The sequence below is a fragment of the Macaca nemestrina genome, chromosome 2, assembly GCF_043159975.1.
Source record: "Macaca nemestrina isolate mMacNem1 chromosome 2, mMacNem.hap1, whole genome shotgun sequence".
Classification (NCBI taxonomy): Eukaryota; Metazoa; Chordata; class Mammalia; order Primates; family Cercopithecidae; genus Macaca; species Macaca nemestrina.
The window spans coordinates 158,827,111-158,849,186 of NC_092126.1; the positions used below are offsets into that span (position 1 = coordinate 158,827,111).

Here is a 22,076-nt window from a genome sequence, read left to right on the forward strand (position 1 = left end):
GCCCTGTTGATTCCAGTTTGGTTTTTCAGTTGGTCCGTGGCCCGCCGTGAGGGTGTTTTCAATGGGGAAGGCTGGTGCACAGCCTGCGGCTGATCAGAGAAGGAGTGGCAGAAGGCAGTGCAGATGGACTCCTGAGAGGAGTGTTGCTCTGTGGAGACTTTCTGGAAAACTGTTCTCAGCCTCTTGAAATAGAAAGTTCATGCAGACACACGAGCTTTGAAGTGGAGGAGGTTTTAAGGTTTGAAGTGGAGGAGGTTTTGTTTTATTTCACCGTCTTGTTTTTCCATTCCAGCGGGCAGCTTGTGCAAGCGGAAGAGTCCCGAATGTGACAAAGACACCTCCATCTGCACTGACCTGGATGGCGTTGCCCTGTGCCAGTGCAAGTCGGGATACTTTCAGTTCAACAAGATGGACCACTCCTGCCGAGGTAGCCACAGCTTCGCCTGGGGTTCTGTGCCCTATCCTGGGACTCTGCCTGGTGCTCTGTCTCTCTCTCTCTCTCTCGCTCGCTCTCTCTCTTGCTCTCTCTCTCTGCTTAGGCGTGACCATTCTAAACTGAGGGTAACTGGTTCTTGTTATTTTGCTCGTGGCAAGACTGAATACATTATCTCCTTGGAATAATAGCATTATCTTTGACTGGTGCATGCTGGTCTGGCCAATTAAATTCAAAGGAAGAGAGAATGGAATGCCTGTGGGAGCAGTGCCTTTTCTTTTTTTTCCCACTTAAAGGAAGTTAGAAAAATTATTGTTTTAATTCCCAAAGCTTTATCTATTGTCTGCTAATCTTTTAAAGTGGAAGTACAGGCATAGAGTCAGGCTTATATCTTTCAGAGGCAGCTGAGGCCAGAGTCAAAGCCTGACTCTGCCTCACTGATCGTGTATCCCCTTGGGCAAGTTACTTTGTTTCTCTGAGCCTCAGTTTCCTCTTCTGAGAAATGGGTATGGTGATCCTCTATTGGATATTTATTCTAAGAGTTAAGGAAAGCAGTGGATATAGAGGCCCTTTGTAAGCCGTCAGCATCTGCTCTTGTATTTGGTCCAGGTTGTTGTTGAATTAATGAGTTCTGGTTTTAAAGGTCTCATGCAGTGTTTGAGAGCAGAAATCTAATGCTACTAACCTTTAAGATGAGGCTTAAATTCATTTAGTTTGAGGGAAAAACTGCTCAAAGAATGTAGTCCAAGAATACTGCTTTAAAATAAAATTAATTCAGGTCCAGAGCACCACGCACCCTGACTTATAAAAAGGCTGCTGCAACTTGCAATCACCAGAAAAACTAATGATATAAAGGCCATCGTGGATGGCCAGTTTGCCTACTCAGTCAACACCTTGTTGGTGACAGATGTCAATGGATGTTACTGGAATCTAATAAAAATCACATACTGGGGCGAGGTGACATGCCAGTTTTCTCTATCAGGACTTCCCATTGGAGGACTTGTTCATCACAGATAAAAATATATTTCAGGGCAGCACTCTTATCCTGAGCTTCAGACCCTCTGACTTTTTTAGGTCTGGATACAGAGTTCTCAAGTGCTCATCATTAGCTCTCCAGGTGAGACCTGTGATGGGTTTTGAAGGGGAGGGCCAACTCTCTGTTGGGCCTAGGTCCTGATGTGTGACTAGCACACAGCATGTCTCAATGCCATGCCAGACTGCCACATTGCTACAAAGAGATGATGCTTCCTCATGCCATCTTATCTGCTTTAATGCAGAGGGTTCCTTGCACCTCTTAGAAATGGGGAGTTGAACCGGGAGCAGTGACTCATGCCTGTAATCCCAGCACTTTGGGAGGCCGAGGTGGGCGGATCACCTGAGGTCAGGAGTTCAAGACCAGCCTGACCAACACGGAGAAACCCCATCTCTACAAAAAATACAAAATTAGCTGGGTGTGATGGCACTTGCCTGTAATCCCAGCTACTTGGGAGGCTGAGGCAGGAGAATCTCTTGACTCGGTGGAGCGAAGGTTGCAGTGAGCCGAGATCACGCCATTACACCACTGCAGCCTGGGCAACATCCGTCTCAAAAAAAAAAAGAAATGGGGAGTTGAGCCTATCTTCACGTGGGAAGGGGGCTGGGCTAACATCCATGTGTGTTGGGGTGCTGTGCTGCTGACAGGGGATGATACAAGGTAGGCAGAGGATGGGCATGGTGCTGTGGTGTTCCCTGTGAAGAGTATCTCAACAATGGCCCTATCACCTTTGCTTCTGGCTGGCCTGCGCCACTTCCTCTGTTTCCAAGTCAGCAATTTTATAATCGTTTCACTTACAGGCTAGCATTAACAATAGCTGTTAAAGATTTACCGAGTGTGCTGACACAGGCACCAGCCACCTTATGTTGACCAACTAAGGACCCAAGAAGCAGCATAAGGGAACCTTAGTTTGCCTTTGGGCTTGTTGCTGAGACCCGGTGAAGCCCTTTCTTGGCAGTATTTGCACCATCAGGCCTCTGATGAGTGGATCCCGGAGCTTCTTGGGCCACAGCCCTTTAGGCTGGATTCTGATGGGTTAGCAGTGACATCTTCTGGCCATCAGTGCTGGAGCACTGACACCTCAAATCAAGGCTCAATCCTGTGTATAAATAGAGGATAGAGGAGTGTGTGTTCTCTAAATCACTGCAGTTCAAGCTATACATTAGCAAGTCTCTATGTTCTCTGCTGCGTATGCACGCATACACACACACACACACACACACACACAATGTGTTTGGTGTCTCACAGAAAATGTCTTTACCAGACTTTCAAAGCTACCTATAAAATCAAAGTAGATACCCCTCTCAATCCCTCTCATAGGTTTCTTAGCTTCCTTCCATCATGCAGGCATCATGATTAATTCTTTTTTTTTTTTCTTCTTTTTAGAGACAAAGCCTTGCTCTGTCACTCAGGCTGGAGTGCAGTGGTACAATCAGGTCTCACTGCCGCCTTGACCTCCTGGGCTCAAGTGATCCTCCCACCTCAGTCTCCCAAGTAGGTGGGACTACAGGTCCTTGCCACTATATCCAGCTAATTTTTGTATTCTTTGTAGAGATGGACTTTTGCCATGTTGCCGAGGCTGGTCTCAAACTCCTAGGCTCAAGCAATCCACCCACCTCGGCCTCCCAAAGTGCTAGGATTACAGGCGTGAGCCACCACACCTGGCAATGAATTTGCACAACCTGTTTGCATGTCTCTTTCTTTAATCAGACTGCCAGTGCCTTAGGTGCCAGAACCGTGTCCTGAACAGTGCAGGGTTCAGCAAATGTCTGTTGAATAGATGAATGGATAAGGCAGCAAATAAGATAGGAAAAGATTGGCATGGCTAGATACAATTTCCCACAAGGGAACACAAGAGTTTTTAAGAAGCCACTGGCAGCTGGGCACAGTGGCTTATCATGCCTATAATCCCAGCACTTTGGGAGGCCAAGGTGGGAGGATCATGAGGTCAGGAGTTCGAGGCCAGCTTGGCCAATATGGTGAAACTCTGTCTCTACTAAAAATACAAAAATTAGCTGGGTGTGGTGGTGCACGCCTGTAGTCCTAGCTTCTCAGGAGTCTGAGGCAGAAGAATCGCTTCAACCCAGGAGGCAGAGGTTGCAGTGAGCCGAGATCCCGCCACTGCACTCCAGCCTGGGTGACAGAGCAAGACTCCATCTCAAAAAGAAAAAAAAAAAAAAAGATGTCACTATCTACTTATTTCTATTTTTAAGTCCAGAAGACTTGAATTCACTTGTGCCTTATGGCAATAGGGGAAGCCCAGTTTGTGAATATGTACTAGCTGTTGCCACATTCATTTCATCTTCAGTGCTCTGAGTCAGAATACCTCTGGGGCAGGAGTCTTCAACCCTACTGGTTTGTGGTCTATTAGGAACCGGGCTGCATAGCAGGAGGTGCAGTTAGGAACCGGGCTGCACAGCTGAGCTCCACCTCCTGTCACATCAGCGGTGGCATTAGATTCTCGTAGAAGTATGGACCCTATTGTGAACTGCACACACGAGGGATCTAGGTTACATGGTCCTTATGAGAATCTAATGCCTGATGATCTGAGGTGGAACAGCTTCATTCCTAGACCATCTCCCCGAGACCGCCACCTTGCTGGTCCATGGAAAAATTGTTTTCCATGAAACCGGTCACTGGTGCCAAAAATGTGGGGACTGCTGCTCTAGGATGAGTGAGATGAGAAGCTGGGTCCTAAGGAGCACAGTAGCACCTCACTGACAAGTTTCCCCAGAACAGTTCCACAGCATAGTAGCACTCAACCACCAATGAATGACGGAATGAGCCCATTTGAAATAGAGAAATATCATGACATCAGGGAGCCAGGTCACTCCTGAAACAAAATGGAAACAGCCCAACCCATCAGCTTGTGGCAGGACAACAGATGGACCTTACATCTGGCTGGATGACAGCCATGGAGTGGACCGCCTCCACCCAGCAGATGAAATCTCATGTTGGGTGGGGAGATTGGATGTAAAAACATTTCCAGGAAGAAGTGTTCAAAATAGAACAGGCTGGTGTGACATCACCCTGCCTCAGTGCCGAGATGGGTGGGGAGGAGTCACTAAGAAGCAAGCAATCCCCAGTGGCTGCCCTGCAGCCTTAGCCATCCACAGATCATCCAGGGCAGCTTTCCCCACTCCCATGACCTGCTGCAGCATGAGGCAGAGGCACACACAGGAGGAGGGCCACCGGACACGGGAGAGGCAGGAGCACTCAGCTGCCCCCTTGGAGAAGACCCCACCTGAGTGAGGCCAGCCGAGAACTCAGGTATCAAAGATTGGGAGATGGGCCCTCATTACTCCTTCCCTAAACGGGATGCAATTATGCTCTACCCGTGGCATAAAGTGAAAGCACCTAGTGAAAACTGATTTGATAAAATAAGATTGAAAAATATGTAAAAGGTAAATCAGGTTGAAGGGGAAATTAACAGACTGTTTTGTTGAAGCCAGAAGAAAAGTGAATATGCAGAATGAGACACAGCAGGGTCCTGCACGCTTGGTAAAAGAAGGCCCCTCACTTAAGTGCTGCTGAGGTTCCTGGACACTGAGGCAAAAAGAGAAACATGACTTTGAAAAGAGTCAGGGTCCCTAAAATAAAGAACGGCTGTTCAGGAGCATCCCTGTCTTTTAAAACAATGGGGCCAAGAGAAATTTCTCTGGGGCATCCTCATCAAGAGGTTACTGAGTGATATTGTAGCAAAGCAGTCCATGACATCCCCAAATAAATACCACAGGGACTTTCCATGGCTGCTGCTTATAACAAAAAGGCCTTTAATACAAGAGACTGTAGCTCGGAAAAGTGATTCTGTGGGGCCAAAACAGTGCAGTCCAGGTGCACAGCTCCCTAATATCTTCCGTGAGATACATTACAGTTGATTTTGGTTTTGAAACTGTATTCCACAACCCTCTAGTGATATGTTAATAGAAAGTCTGTAACAATAAAGCAGATGCCAGAGATGTTCAACTGCTAACATTAAGAAAGTAGGAGGAGGGGCCGGGCGCGGTGGCTCACACCTGTAATCCCAGCCCTTTGGGAGGCCGATGCGGGCGGATCACGAGGTCAGGAGATCGAGACCATCCTGGCAAACACAGTGAAACCCTGTCTCTACTAAAAATACCAAAAAAAAATTAGCCGGGCGTGGTGGCGGGCGCCTGTAGTCCCAGCTTCTCGGGAGGCTGAGGCAGGAGAATGGCGTGAACTCGGGAGGCAGCAGAGCTTGCAGTGAGCAGAGATCGCACCACTGCACTTCAGCCTGGGCGACAGAGTGAGACTCCGTCTCAAAAAAAAAAAAAAAAAAAAAAAAAAAAAGGAGGAGGAAGAACATTCAACACATCATCTTGAGGAAAGTTATCATGCACAAGGATGCTGGACCCAGCCCACAGGGTCCCTCTCGCCAGCCCCCTGTCCCTCCTCACCCCCAGCCATGCATGCTGCTTGCCCCCCTAACCCACCATTAGCATGTCTGCTATCCCATCAAGTATTGCAGCTCTACCACTCTGTACCTTTTCTTATTCGGGATCTTTTATGCGATGTATCTCATACATTAACCCTGAATCACATTTTTATCATTCCTTGCAGCAGAGAATTTGTCTGTGAGGCCATTTTTCATTGTCTGCTTTCATTCAAGCATGCATTATAGCTCATGGTGTTCTGTCATCTTATCGTTGTGTTGAAAATGTTCTGTGATAACAGAAATTTAGGAACTGCTGATCCAGGGAAATGGCCGGGCCACAACTGCTTCAGTGAAGTAGTGTTCCAGGAGCCGCACCACCCAAGGGTTCAAAGTTCTGTTCTTGGGCAAGGTGCCAATTAACACACATCTAGATATGTCCAAAATCCCCTACACAGACTACAGGGTGAGCATTCTGTTATGAAAACCTGGGCACACACCAGAACTGTGCCCCAGAAGATGTCACCCAAAGCTCCCCCCTTCTCATCGAAGGGTGGCAGCAGGGCCGTTATCAGGTTACAGGTTTGATTTACATTAAGAAGGTGAGCCATATGTTTTTGCGATGGAAGGAGGTTCCCCAGGGGACATTCTTCAGCTATAGAGAGCTTCTAAATGAATTGCATTGGTCATATAATAATTACAACTACATGCCTGACACGGTGGCTCACGCCTTTAATCCTAGTACTTTGGGAGGTGGAGGTGGGCGGATCATCTGAGGTCAGGAGTTTGAGCAGCCTGGCCAACAGGGCGAAACCTCATCTCTCCTACAAATACAAAAATTAGCCAGGCTTCATGGCGGGCCCCTGTATTCCCAGCTACTTGGGAGGCTGAAGCAGGAGAATCGCTTGAACCCAGGAGGTGGAGGTTGCAGTGAGCCAAGGTAGTGCCACTGCACTCCAGCCTGGGCGACAAAACAAGACTCCATCTCAAAAAATAATAATAATTACAACTACAAAACATTGATTTAGTGGTTACTGTGTACCAGACCTGTACTAAGCCATTTGAATGCCTTAATTTCACTTAATCACCTCCAATAAAATACTTTTTATAGCTGGGAGATTGAGAGCCACAAAGAGGTTAAGAAAAGTTTCTTGAGGTTAAGATTTGAGGCCGGGCATAGTGACTCACGCCTGTAATCCCAGCACTTTGGGAGGCAGAGGCGGGCAGATCACTTTGAACTCAGGAGTTCAAGACAAGCCTGAGCAACAGGGTGAAACCCCATCTCTACTAAAAATACAAAAATTAGCTGGGCATGATGGCACATGCCTGTAATCCCAGCTACTTGGGAGGCTGAGCCTGGAGAATCCCTTGAACCCAGGAGGTGGAGGTTGCAGTGAGCCAAGATGGCACCACCGCACTCCAGCCTGGGCAGCAGAGTGAGACTGTGTCTCAAAAAAAAAAAAAAAAAAAGTTACGCTGGCAACAGTATTTAAGTGAGGATCATTCCAAACCAATTTGCAGGCTTCTGGTACTAGAATAATCTTGTGGACTTTAGGGTGGCTGGCATTTAATTAACTGGGAGTTTGGGAGAGGTAAACAGACACACTCATGCATTTTCCTTTTCTTTTTCAGCATGTGAAGATGGATATAGGCTTGAAAATGAAACCTGCATGAGGTAGGCTCAAAGTTCATTTAGTCTCATTTTGTTACAAATCTTATCTAGAAGTTATTTAGATAAATTGCCTCACTTATTTCTTTTGAGATTTGAAACTAATTCTTACCCTTTTTTCTTTCTTGGCTTGCAGTTGCCCATTTGGCCTTGGTGGTCTCAATTGCGGAAACCGTAAGTGTACAAAAGTGGACCATTATGCGTGGGCAGGGGCCTGGCCCTGTTGTTAGTGCACAGGTGTCAGTCTCCTCCCACTTCCCTCAGTTCACACCCGCTGTCTTCTTAGGTTCTGTGCCAATGGCATGGGGGCAACAAAGAGAAAGGCTGGGCATGGTGGCTCACGCCTGTAATCCCAGCACTTTGGAAGACGGAGGCAGGAGGATCACTTAAGGCCAGGAGTTAGAGACCATTTTGGCCAACCTGGTGAAACCCCATCTCTAGTAAAAATAAAAAATTAGCTGGGTGTGATGGCACGTGCCTGTAATCCTAGCTACTTGGGAAGCTGAGGTGAGAGAATCACTTGAACCTTTGAGGCGGAGGTTGCAGTGAGCTGAGATCACACTACGACACTTCAGCCTGGACGACAGAGGAAGACTTCATTTAAAAAACAACCAAAAAAAAAAAAGAGAGAGAAAGATTTGACTGGTGCTGTTTAGGGGCTCAAGGTCTGGGCAGGAAGAGAAAGACTTACTCCTAAATAGCCCTGCTGTGTACTGAGTGTTACTGTGATAACTAGACATGGGGTGTGGGACGGGGAGGTAGGGACTGTGCCCAGAGAAGAATGGGAGGACAGTCAACAGTACTTCTTGGAGGGAGTGGAATTAGAGGAACAGCTGGAAAGATTTAAACTGACGGGTATGAGGGGAGGACATCCCAGGCAGAGGGAACAACTTAGACAAAGGTCTTGAGGCAGCCATGGATCCTTGGTGTTCTGGGGCCAGTATGTAAGTGGGCGTGGCTGGAGGATAGGAAGATAGGAAGGCAGAAAGTAGAGGATTTGGGCTGGCAGAGTATATGGGGTCTGAACTGTTGGCGTTGGGATCACCAGGCTGAAGAGTGTAGACTAACCAATAACTGTCAGGCAGGGCAAAAGTCTTAGAGCAGGAAAGCAGTTTGATCAAGGAAAGCAATTTGGGCTGCGTTGAGAACAGACTGTACGGAGGAGAATGTGGGGGTGCAGCTTAGAGATTTCCAGCATAGTCCCCCAGGCATGCTAGAGACACACTTAGGAATCCTCTCTGCTCCACGTGGAAGTAGAGGGTGGAACTCCAAGCAGCCAAGAGTGTTGGTGGGGACTGTGAGCGTGGTGTGTTTTGCAACCTAATCCAGTTCTTGGAGAAAAGCAACTGTGATTCATTTAAGATTGCTTGCACTGACATTTTCTTATATTGATACATTAGAAATGGAAATTATCAGCAAAATTAAATTTGGGGATATAGCGTATCATAGGATGTAACAGAAATACTAACAATGAAGATTTTAGTTTAGGACAGCTTTGTCTCTCATCCTACAGACAAATGTGCCAGGGGACTGTATTCTCAGTTTACTAGAAGGAAAGTAGACACGATTTTATTGAATGTGTGTAAAAAGCCCCCTGTTTCTATTCCCCAATGGTATACCTTACATCTGATTTCTTCAGTGGTGTTTTCTTTGTTCGTAAAGGTTTTCTATTAGCAAGTTCCATTATTGACCTTCTTTGAGCATAACTAAAAAATAAAAATAATGAAATAAAATCAAACACATTCAATGCTGAATATAAAACTGACATAAAACTCTCTTGGTGCACCCAGCATGGAGCTACTCTCAGGCCAGAGTCTAGAGACTTAGAATTACATATCCATTTAGGATTACTGAGGACTTTGGTCATCTGATTTATTTTGACTGCAAACTAGCAAGAGGTTACAGAAGATAGTCTCAGAGGAAGACTAGGGAGGCACTTCTAGAAGCAATTATATGTATAGTCTTATTGAGTAGAGAGGGAGGAGCTCACAGAATTGATATTTGTTTTTTTGTTTGTTTGTTTTTTTGAGATGGAGTCTTGTTCTGTCTCCTGGCTGAAGTGCAGTGGCGTGATCTCGGCTCACTGCAACCTCCGCCTCCTGGGTTCAAGCGATTTTCTTGCCTCAGTCTCCCAAGTAGCTGGGAAAACAGGCACACACCACCACGCCCAGCTAATTTTTCTATTTTTTTTAGAGACGGGGTTTCACCATGATGGCCAGGATGGTCCCGATCTCTTGACCTCGTAATCTGCCCACTTTGGCCTCCCAAAGTGCTGGGATTACAGGTGTGAGCCACCGTGCCCTGCCGATGTTTGTTTTTTAAGTAGCAACCTGCAACCCTAAGTGGTGTAGTAAACAAGCCTGTACTCTTTAGAAGTCCCAGAGGACACTGTGGGGCCATAGCACCGTGTGAGCACGACCCTTCACTCCAATGGACCCCAGTCATCACCCGCTAAATGGTATTTGGTGCACTCAGTTTAATAAGGCAAGGAAGTTATCATAGTTTAGGCTTTTTTGTTTAATAAAGAATAGTCAGAATTCTTTCTAGGTGTCAATGCTTCACAGGGTAGGCTTGAGTATTTTGGAGATTTGGCTTATGTAAAACAGTATGGATGGCAGTACATGTCCTTTTCTAAAGATCAGTATTTAGGCACATCAGTTTCGCAGCTGGGCTCAGGATCTTTATGCTTTCGTCTTTAGGAGGCTATCTGTGCCTTAAAGGGGCTGCCTAGTCTACAGAGTGGTGTGTGTTCACTTTTTTGTGTGAATCTCATTTCTCACTTGAAACCAGAACAGAGTCACGGAGAGCTCGTAAACTGATCAGAGAATGGAGTAGCCTGTGCACAAAAATAGATAAGAAAATCTATAACGTTTCAATGTGGAAAAAGGAGGCTGAACAATCAGAAATTTAAGATGTTTGAGACTTGTTTCTCAAATGCTGGAATACTAGAACTACATGGTGTATGTGTGTGTGTGTGTGTGTGTGTGTGTGTGTGTGTGTGTGTGTGTGTGTGTGTGTGTATACATATATAGTCTTTCAGAAGAGATGCTTCAAGGCTAAGAGTAGAGGTTGCATCACAAGCCTGCAGACTTGATCCTAAGATATTATAATATTAGGAACAGAGGCTGAGACAATTTTATGCAGCATGGATTAAAAATAATGTGAGGGAAGCAGGCTCAAGGTGCAGCAGACCTGTATCATGTGTGCAAGAAACTCATCTGAATGCAATCCACCTGATGGCAGAGAAAGAGAGATCCAGTGAGACAGGTGAGAGGTGTGGAGGTGTGGCCACCCTGTTCTCCACGTGTGCCCCTTGGGTGAGCCAGGGAGCAGGAGGTAAGAGATATGACCTGCTCAGTCCTCTTGGGGCCTCTCATCCCTGACAGGCCTCTCATAGAATGAGCTACTGCTTTAACCCTGCGTTGGTCAGACAGCTCCCTAGTTTTTAATTTTTATTTTTAGGGATGAGGTCTCTCTCTGTTGCCCAGGCTGGAGTGCAGTGGCCTGCCTGATCATGGCTCACTGTAGCCTCAATCTCTCAGGCTCAAGCAATCCTCCCACGCTGGTCTCCCAAAGTGTTAGGATTACAGGCGTGAGCCACCGCACCTGACCCCTAAATAAGTTTTATTAGAAAATGCTTCATGTTTCTCATCGAATGGAAGAGTGATCCATCGAGGGAACATGAGTCTATAAAGGGTTGCAGGACAGGGGTGTGAGCTGCAGGGCATTATTCTGAGTGGCATTGGTAATTTTTCTCGGAGATTGTTAAGCACTATACATGTTTGGGGATGCTATTTCCCTATGTCATTGACTAGTCTGTAAATTCTTAAGTCAGGAAAAAGTCAAGCCCTCCCCATTATGTTTGTGGGGTTCTGGAAGTAGCCAAGATTTCTCTCTGATGCCTCAGACTTCCTTTTCCTTCCCATTAGTCCAAGTCACTGTGTCCAGCAGAGGGCAGAGGCCTGTCTGGATGGTTTGCTCCTGGCCACCTTTTGGAACTGGCAGCTTATCATTAGTGTGGTAACTGTTGTTATTCTGTGATGGCGTGTAAATATCACTTTATCATTTTGATATCTCTATTAGTTTCAGTGTTGCAAGGCAGTTAATATTATAGTGGCTGATAATAAGTAGCACTTGCCACCTGCCTCTTTCTCTGAGGTCTGGGCCCAGACCTGGGTGTTGGTTAAGGAGTTGGGAATTCATCCCTCTCTATGGTGATAGCATCTTGGGAGTCTGTGACTCAGAATTCAATGTTTTGTGCCAAATATCAGCGTTCTGACCGCCCACCACCGTTACTCCCATTATTGCCACCTAAGACAGCAGGGGCCTTCCTGGGGCTGTGACTCAGGCTGGATTTTTCATAGGCAAGAAATGCTTCTTCTCTATGCAGACTTCTTAGGGCACGTACTCTACCCAAGCCCAGTGAGGCTGGGGAGGCTGGCTTTTTCCAGCCAAGCACACAGTCTTAAGATTTTCTTGCTCCTACATTCCTTGCAATCATCCAACTCCAGTAGATTTGGGCATTAGGCATAACCTGTGTCCTACCCCTGTAAAAGTTTCTGTTCGCTTTCTAGTTGTGCCCAGAGTTCAGTCCTTACTCCTTACAGAGAAACTGGAAAGGGCAGGGCACGGTGGCTCACGCCTGTAATCCCAGCACTTTGGGATGCTGAGGCAGGAGAGTCGCTCGAGGTCAGGAGTTTGAGACCAGACTGGCCAACATGGTGAAACCTCGTCTCTACTAAAAATAAAAAAATTAGCTGGGAGTGGTAGCATGTACCTGTAATCCCAGCTACTCGGGAGGCTGAGGCAGGAGAATCACTTGAACCTGGGAGGCAGAGGCTACAGTGAGCTGAGATCGCACCATTGCACTCCAGCCTGGGCGATAAAGTGAGACTCTGTCTCAAAAAATAAATAAATGAATAAATAACTGGAAAGGGCAGGACAAGCCTTTCTCTCAAGTCTTCACCACCTGTGGAAGAGCAGGCCCTGCTGGAGCAGGGGCCCCGCTCCTGGGCAGCGCAGGTCTGCACCTTTCTTATCACTGCTCTCCTTTTAATTTTCTAAACATGTAAAACATCTCTCTGTTTATATCCCAGATTCCACCAATTCCAACAGCAAATATACCATTTGCCAGATGGCCCCAGAATTCTTTTAGGAATGTGTCATCAGTCGTGTCTCTCTCTCCCCGTGCCTCCACCCTTTTCTTAGGGCGTGCGCATTTCCTCTGTTGCTGGAAGCTTAGGTTGGTTCCTCCTCACAGTTTCATAATTGCTCTCATGACACTTTGGGTTGTTTAGCCTTTTTTCTGTTTTTAAAATAAACTCCTTTTTTAAAAAATAACAATACAGCACATGCCCATTAATTTCCCCTATTTTAACCCAAATTAATTAGAAAATAGAAGTTAAGGGAAGAGGAGAGTAAACAATCTCACCACCCGTTAAACACTATGTTCACCACGTTTCCTTACTACTAAGTGTGGGGCATAGGCCAGCAGGATCCACGTCACCTTGGAGCTTGTTGGAAATGCACAGCTTCGGACTCCCGACTCCAGACCCACTGAATCCAAATCTGAATTTTCACCAGGCCCATAAATTTAGTTAATAGGCAGATTCATATGCATATTAAAGTTTGAGAAACACTGGTATTACGTATTTTTCCAGAGATATATATGTGTGTGTCTTTTTAACAGAAATTGAATCTCACTGAATATACTGTTCTGTGACCTGCTTTTAAAACTAGTAAACTGTGGAATGTTTTCACTTACATGATTTTATAATGTCACTTTTGATAGTCCTGTGGAATTCTGCTCTATGGACATACTGTAATTTGCTTAACCATTTCTCTCACTGCCTTTCAAAAGTCTCTTTTTAAAATATTCTTGTCATCTAAGCCATTTTTTTTCTGTTTTTTGTTTGTTTTTGTTTTATTTTTTGGTTTTCTCTTCTTTCTTTCTTTTTTTTTTTTTTTTGAGATGGAGTTTCACTCTTGTTGCCCAGGCTGGAGTGCAATGGCACGATCGTGGCTCACTGCAACCTCCGCCTCTGGGATTCAAGGGATTCTCCTGCCTCAGCCTCCCGAGTAGCTGGAATTACAGGCGCTCGCCACCACACCTGGCTAACTTTTTGTATTTTTAGCAGAGACACGGTTTTATCATGTTGGCCAGGCTGGTATCAAACTCCTGAACTCAGGTGATCCACCTGCCTCAGCCTTCCATAGTGCTGGGATTACAGGCGTGAGCCACCGCGCCTGGCCCCATTTTTCTGTTTCATGGTTATTGTCATTTTGTGATTATAGAGCTCACATAATTCTCCTAGATTACTTTTTTCTGACCACAGACTTTTTTTCCATCCCTCTGTCATATTTGCCACATGTCTCTCTTGTAGGTCATCCTTTTGTTCAAATGGTCTGCACCTCTTCAGAGGAGAACTCTTCCCCACAGCCTCCCAGCACAGCCAGCAGGGAGTGAGAGTCTGCCTTCCCCACTGACAGCCCTCTTCCCGTGAAGTCAGACATTCCGCTTAAATGTCAGTCTGCACTGTCTCCCCAGCCCGACCCATGGTCTCACGGCAGGTGTAGAAGGTGTCTTCAGTTGTGTTCACCCAGTCGTTGCCTTGTGTTATAAAAGACTTAAACCAGTAGAAGTGCTATGTGGTGGTGGGAGTCACTCAGAACATACATCCAGGAAGACAGCACTAAACTGCTTAGGAGGAAGGAGGGAGAATCTATTAATATTACCCAGAAGGCAACTGGAAGTCTCATTCAGCTAAAAGCAGTCATTTTATTTGGTCTTGACTGGCCTCCCTTCACTTCAAACGGGGGAAGGCAGGGATTGGGGAGAAGGAACTGCTGCTCTGTACCCAGCCCTCCTACTAGCGAGGACTGTTTGGTGAGGTGGAAGGGATAGAGTTGTGTAAAACATCAGGAGAAAGTGACAGAATCGTGTGGGGCACTGTCACAGTGGAGAGTGGTGGGCACTGGGTATGTTCACACCCTGCCTGTAGACTTGAAAAAGGTGAATTTCAGAAGGTGCAGGGGAAAAGAAGAACGCTGTGAACAGAGATGGAAGAGGAATGGAAAGATTTTAAAGGCAAAAATTGTCTGAGTGCAGTGGCTCACACCTGTAATCCCAGCACTTTAGGAGGCCGAGGAGGGAGGGTTGCTTGAACCCAGAAATTTGAGACCAACCTGGACAACACAGTGAGACCAAAAAAAAAAAAAAAATTCAGCCAGGCATGGTGGCATGCACTTAGTGTCCCAGCCACTCGGGAAACTGAGGTGGGAGGATCACTTGAGCTGGGGAGGTTGAGGTTGCAGTGAGCTGTGATCATGCCACTGCACTGCAGCCTGGGTGACAGAGCAAGACCCTGTCTCAAAAAAAGATTAAAAAATAAAGGGCAAAATTCTAACTATAAATCACGAGTGAGCTCAGTGAGGAAAATATGGAGAGAACTGAATGCATTGTAAGATAAAAACTAATGTGGCTACCTAGAAAGTTCTGTAATGTGTTCAAGAATCTTAAAGGAAGGTTGGCTAAGGTTCTCCTGGAGTAAGTGAGCCTAGGTAGCCTAAGCGACAAAGAGAGTTTATTGGAAGGATCCTGGCATCAGGAGTGGCAGGAACCAAGGAAGTGGGGGAAGGAAGCTCAGCAGCTGAGGGTAGCAAGGGGCTTCCTGTGAGAGCACACGTTGCCATGACTGCATCCTCATGTCTCATCTCCGCTCTTCACCGTGTGTCTGTACACAGGCTGTCCTTCCCAGACAACATGATGGAAAATAGGGTCACCGAGCAGCTCTTGGTCAGGGGTGGGGAGGTCACTAGCTCACAATTTTGAAAGCGATGGCCCTCTTTCCCACATTCCTGGGAAGTAACTAATGGATCCAGTTTGGATGGTGGGTTTATTCCAAGACCAGCCAGCTGTGTCCAGGGGATGGTGTTACATGTCGGAGTGTGCCCACCCCCAGCTGCAGTTGGAAGGGGTGCACAGTTCTCAGAAGGGGGGTGGCTAAGCAGATAGTCCAGTAGATCCCATCCAAATAAGCATATAAACATAGACAAATATGGCTCTGAGGAAAGGCTAAGGCCCAGAATGTGCTGTTGGTTTGATGAAAGATGCTAACAGTGATGACAACAATGTCAAGCTGTGAAGAATCAGGGAAACATGGAGGCATTGCTTGAGAAAGACTGAAATGTCAACAAATGCCAAGAAGAAAGTAGGACTAAGAATTCCAAGCTCTTCATTCTGGAAAATCTTTTCACACTAGAAAGGATAGGACAGACAAACCTAAGATGACATTCACTGCCTCTGTCTCACCTAAATAAATATTCAGAGCACCTCTGAAGCAGGAAACACTTCAGCTGGCACTTATTCAAATCCGTGCACTTCTACATCATCATAAATCTAAAATCAGTACTTAACCCCAAAAGATCATTTGTAGAGTGATTTTAAGAAGATCTGTGGGGGATATTACAAGGTTACAGTGTCATGGCTGCCAAAGAACCTCAAATGAACTCTTTAAAAAATATGTGTGTGTATCTATACACAATGTCAAGATTTCAGGGAGGGGTGTCTGTATGTGTGTGTGTGTGCGTGTGCACGTATGTAAATATGTAAATAAAATTTGGGAAATGCAGAAAAGCACAAAGAAGAAAGCAAGTTCTCCACCATTACCCAAGGCAGTACTAACTTGTGCAAACATTTTGGTGAGCTCCCTCCCAGGCTCTTTCTCTCTGCTTGTGTGCTGGGTGGTCCCCTGGCTTTCAGCTCAGTGCTCTTTCCTCTCCTGTGTAATCAAAACCAGTGCTACCCACGGTCTGGTCCATTGGCTGGCAGCAGCACCATCCCATAGAAGCCTCTAGAAGTGCAGGTTCTGAGCCCCTGCCCAGTACGACTGAACCAAATCCCTTGGAGCAGGGACCAGGAATCTGGGTTTTAACAAGGCTTGTGGGTGACTGAGATGCAGACGGGAGTTTGAGAAGCCCTCATCTATGCCAGTGCTATGCAACTGGTGGTCTGCCGTGGGAAGTGTTACTGGACTGTGGCAAGATGACACAGAAGTTGAGAGTGAGCACTTAGAAATGTTTATATTAACTTGACATAACTGTGACATCCAAGCATGGGAGCCTTGGAAAAGAGTTTTATTATATTTTACAAATATACCAGCCCACAGTCAACTCCTTTAAAAAAAAATGAGAAAGTTAAATTTATGATAGTTGGTACCTGTGGGGACAGATGAGGGGAGGAGCACATGGGACTTTATTTTCTTTATTTAAAAAGAATATCAGGCTGGGTGCAGTGGCTCACACCTGTAATCCCAGCACTTTGGGAGGCCAGGGTGAGAGGACCACTTGAGACCAGGAGTTCAAGACCAGCCTGGACAACATAGTGATACCCTGTCCCTACAAAACCCAAAAATTAGCTGCGCCTGTGGTCCCAGCTGCTTGGCAGGCGTCCGTGGTCCCAGCTGCTTGGCAGACTGAGACAGAAGGATTGCTTGAGCCCAGGAATTGAAGGCTACAGTGAACTGTGATTGTGCCACTGCACTCCAGTGTGGGCAACATAGTGAGACCTGTCTCAAAAAAAAAAAAAAAGGATAACCAGAAGCACAAACAAGCAAGCAAAAACTGGTCCTCAGGCCAGGCGTGGTGGCTCACACCTGTAATCCCAGCACCGTGGGAGGCCAAGGTGAGCGGATCACTGGAGGCCAAGAGTTCAAGACCAGCCTGGCCAACATAGCGAAACCTCGTCTCTATTAAAAATACCAAAAAATGAGCTGGGCATGCTAGCACCTGCCTGTAATCCCAGCTACTCAGGAGGTTGAGGCATGAGGATTCCTTGAACTTGGGAGGAAGAGGTTGCAGTGAGCCAAGATCACACCATTGCACTCCAGCCTGAGCGATGGAGCCAGACTCTGTAAAAATAAAAAAACCAAAAAACTGGTCCTTGACCACAGATAGTTTGAGAAGCACTGCTCTACACCATCTGTGTCTCTTTTTAGACAAAACTGCTTGTTTCAAACAGGAACCTGCCACAGCTGCAGCCACTTGCAAGGGTCACTTCTAAAATGGATACTTACTTCTTTTGTTGGAAATGAGAAAATTTAACTTGGTGTGGAAGGATAAGCAGGAGCTAGACTCTGGTCTTTAGGAAAAAAGGGAGCCACGGAGGGTTTTTTAAAGCAGGGAAATGGCAAGATCAGATTTGCTTTCTGTAGTGAGTGGACAAGACTGGGCACAGGTAGATGTTTTGGGAAGCAGCTACAGTTGTCCAGACAAGGGATGATGGTAGCTCAGAGCCATGATGGGGGAGATGAAGAAAAGTGGATAAATTCAAGAGGTTTGTTTTCTGTCTTCACTTTTGTTAAAAAAGAAACTTTCAAATATATGTGTTGGGAGGTAAGGAAGAGAATGTGTTTATTCTGTGGCTTGGCTTTATTTCCTGTGTATCTTAATACTGACAGTTTTTGTATCCTAATACTGATGGTTTTACATAATAGTCAGGTTTCTATGCTATTTATTTAAATAAAAGGATAGGTAAATTGTTGCATGGCTTGTATTTGCTCACAGTCTGCCTGCTGCCTGTCTTCACTCTCAACCAGCACCTAGTGCTCTGGGAGCTTGGTGAGGAGGGGAGGAGCGTGTCAGCCCTGTACCTCATCCTTGTTTACAAGGACAAGAGAGCATGAGACCCTAGACAGCATGGCTCCAATCTTAATTTACTATCGAGAATCCGGCTACTGGTGTTTCATCCTGGATCCTACAACTAGAGAACACAATTTTCATTATATTTCCACAATCAAAAAATCAACCGGAATATTTAATAGAATTTATTGAATATATGATTTTGCCAGAAATACATAGATATAAAAGCAATTAAAGCTTTTAATATTGCTTTCTACATATGATATGTACTTGCTTAATCACTGCTAATTTCTGGTAATTAAATTTGATGTGTATTTATTGAGGAGCTACTCAGTCCCTAGCATGATTGATGCAGTGATTCCCAGACTCTGGACTTAACTGATCAGTAATGTTCCTTATAAAATTGGGGAGTCTAACCTAGGGTTGCCTCCTTTTTATTTTATGAAGTAAAAATCTAGAACTGAATCAAGAATTTTTAGGCCAGGCATGGTGGTCAAGCCTGTAATCCCAGCACTTTGGGAAGCCAAGGCGGGCAGATCTTCTGAGGTTAGGAGTTCGAGATCAGCCTGGCCAACATTGTGAAACCCCATCTCTACTAAAAATACAAAAAAATTAGCAGGGCATGGTGGCATGTGTCTATAATCCAAGCTACTCGGGAGGCTGAGGCAGAAGAATCGCTTGAACCCAGGAGGCGGAGGTTCAGTGAACTGGGATCGCACCGTTGCACTCCAGCCTGGGCAACAAGAGCAAGACTCCGTCTAGGGAAAAAAAAAAAAGAATTTTTATATCTACTATTACCATTAACTCAAAAAATTAAACAACACCAAAGGGTGGGAAGTGGCCAAGAAAAGATTCTGCGTTATCTGCATTACTTTTTTATTTAGTTTTATTTTTTTGAGACAGAGTCTCACTGTATCGCCCAGGCTGGAGTGCAGTGGCGGGATCTCGGCTCACTGCAAGCTCCGCCTCCCAGTTTCACTCCATTCTCCTGCCTCAGCCTCCCAAGTAGCTGGGACTACAGGCGCCCGCCACCGTGCCAGTAGTTTTTGTATTTTTAGTAGAGACGGGATTTCACTGTAGTCTGGATCTCCTAACCTTGTGATCCGCCCGCCTCGGCCTCCCAACGTGCTGGGATTACAGGCGTCAGCCACTGCACCCAGCCCAAAAAAGGGAGCTTTTTGGCCGGGCGCGGTGGCTCACGCCTGTAATCCCAGCACGTTGGGAGGCCGAGGCGGGTGGATCACAAGGTCAGGAGATTGAGACCATCCTGGCTAACACGCTGAATCCCCGTCTCTACTGAAAATACAAAAAATTCACCAGGTATGGTGGCAGGCGCCTGTAGTCCCAGCTACTCGGGAGGCTGAGGCAGGAGAATCGCTTGAACCTGGGAGGCGGAGGTTGCAGTGAGCAGAGATCGCACCACTGCACTCCAGCCTGGGTGACAGGGTGAGACTCTGTCTCCAAAAAAAAAAAAAAAAGAACCTTTCTCAATACGGAGAGGCTTGGAGATAGCCATTGAGGATCCCTTGCCAGAGAGTAGGAAGTTGTAGGCACGGGCACCCCTCAAGGCAGGGTGGCGACTGTAGAGTCAGGGGAGACCATTCTTGAGAACTCACTCATTCCTTCATTACCTCCAGCCAATCCGCCTTTTTGTTTGTTTTACGTTTAGCCTATCAGCTTATCACTGTGGTGATCGCAGCTGCCGGAGGTGGGCTCCTGCTCATCCTAGGCATCGCACTGATTGTTACCTGTTGCAGGTAAGTGATGAGAGTTCAGATTCCAGTCCTGTTCCTTTGCCTGTGCTATACAAGGGTCAGATTCTATTCTCTTACAGAATACTTGAGATGGTTCACAATATTAAATCGTAATGTGACTAACCCATTTTAATAAAAGGAAAAAGGGAATTCACGATAGTTGGTGCCTGTGAGGAAAAAGAAGGGTAGTAAATGAAACTTCATTTTCTTTATTAGAAAAGAATAGCTGAAAGCACAAGCAGGAAATGAGAAAGTAAATAAATTAGGCTTCATCAGAATTAAAAACTTTTATACTCTGAAGAACACTATCAAGAAAGTGAAAAGACAACCCATACTTGCAAATATGGATTGCATGAGAAAATACTTGCAAATTATATGTCTAATAAGGGACTTGTATCTAGAATATAGAAGGAACTCTTATAACTCAACAACCTAATTTTAAAAATGGACAAAAAACTTGAATAGACATTTCTTCAAAGAAGATATACAGATGGCCAGTAAGCACGTTGTCTTAGTCCATTTTGTGTTGCTGTAAAGGAATGCCTGAGGCTGCATATATTAGTCCATTTTCATACGGCTGATAAAGACATACCCAAGACTGGGCAATTTGCAAAAGAAAGAGGTTTAATGGACTTACAGTTCCTCATGGCTGGGGAAGCCTCACAATCATGGTGGAAGGCAAGGAGGAGCAAGATACATCTTACATAAATGCAGCAGGCAAAGAGAGAGAACTTGTGCAGGGGATCTCCCCCTTATAGAACCATCAGATCTCATGAGACTTGTTTACTATCATGAGAACAGCATGGGAAAGACCTTCCCCCGTGATTCAGCCACCTCCCACCAGGTCCCTCCCGCAACACGTGGGAATTCAAGCTGAGATTTGGGTGGGGACACAGCCAAACCATATCACTGGGTAATTTCTCAAGAAAAAGGTTTATTTGGCTCACAATTCTGATGGTTGGAAAGTTTGAGACTGGGCATCTGCATCTGGTGAGGGCCTCAGGCTGCTTCCACTCCTGAAGGAAGATGAAGGGAGCCACCTGATGAGAAAGGAAGCAAGAGGTGGGGGACTGGGGGAGAGGTATCAGGCTCTTTTGAACAACCAGCTGTCCCAGGAAAGGCATTAGTCCTTTCATGAGAGATCTGCCCTCATGGCCCAAACACCTCCCTGTAGGCCCCATCCCCCAGCACCTCCACACTGGGGATTAAATTTCAGCATGAGACTGGGTGGGGACAAACCATATCCTGATCATAGCACACACAAAAGGATGGTCAACATCATTAGTCACCTAGGAAATGCAAATCGAAACCACCGTGAGACACCACTTCACACCCACTAAGATGGCTATTAAAAACAAACAAAACCCCAGAAAATAGCAGCTGGGCACAGTGGCTCAGCCTGTAATCTCAGCACTTTGGGAGGTTGAGGCGGGTGGATCACTTCAGGTCAGGAGTCCGAGACCAGCCTGGCCAACATGGTGAAACCCCTGTCTGTACCAAAAATATAAAAAATTAGCCGGGCGTAGTGGCAGGCACCCGTAATTCCAGCTACTCGGGAGGCTGAGGCAGGAGAATTGCTTGAACCCGGGAGGCAGAAGTTGCAATGAGCTGAGATCATGCCACTGCACTCCAGCCTGGGCTACAGAGCCAGACTCCATCTCAAAAAAAAAAAAAAAAAAAAAAAAGAAAAGAAAAAACCCAAACTAACAAGCACTGGTGAGGATGTGGAAAAATTAGAACCCCTGTACACTGCTGGTGGCAATGTAAAATGGTGCAGCTGCTTTGGAAAATGTCTGAAAGTTAAAGACAGAGTTACCATTTGACCCAGCACTTCCACTCTTAGGTATATCAAGAGAAGTGAAAAGGTGTACTCACACAAAGACTTTACATGAATGTTCACAGCAACATTATTTACAATAGCCAAAATGTGAAAACTCTACCAATGTTTGTCAGTAGATAAACAAAATATGATGTATTTCTACAATGGAATATGGTTCCAGCATAAAATGAATGAAGTACTGATACATACTATAACGGGGTGAACCTTGAAAATATGCTAAGTGAAACAAGCCAGTCCCAAAAGACCACCTATTGTGTGATTCTATTTGTATGACTCATCTGAAATAGGCAAATCTAATAGAGTTGGAAAGTAGATT

At 45.8% G+C, this 22,076-nt stretch overlaps 1 protein-coding gene across 1 annotated transcript in view; it reads left to right on the top strand.

The window, feature by feature from the left end:
* The window catches only part of LOC105470422 (heart development protein with EGF like domains 1), an 89,008-nt gene that overhangs the window by 56,976 nt on the left and 9,956 nt on the right, over positions 1 to 22,076 (top strand). Inside the window, exons 13-16 of the mRNA XM_024789262.2 lie at positions 293 to 427; positions 7,492 to 7,534; positions 7,665 to 7,702; positions 19,836 to 19,923. Coding sequence (XP_024645030.2) covers positions 293 to 427; positions 7,492 to 7,534; positions 7,665 to 7,702; positions 19,836 to 19,923 — 304 coding nt within the window. The remainder of the gene's footprint in view (positions 1 to 292; positions 428 to 7,491; positions 7,535 to 7,664; positions 7,703 to 19,835; positions 19,924 to 22,076) is intronic.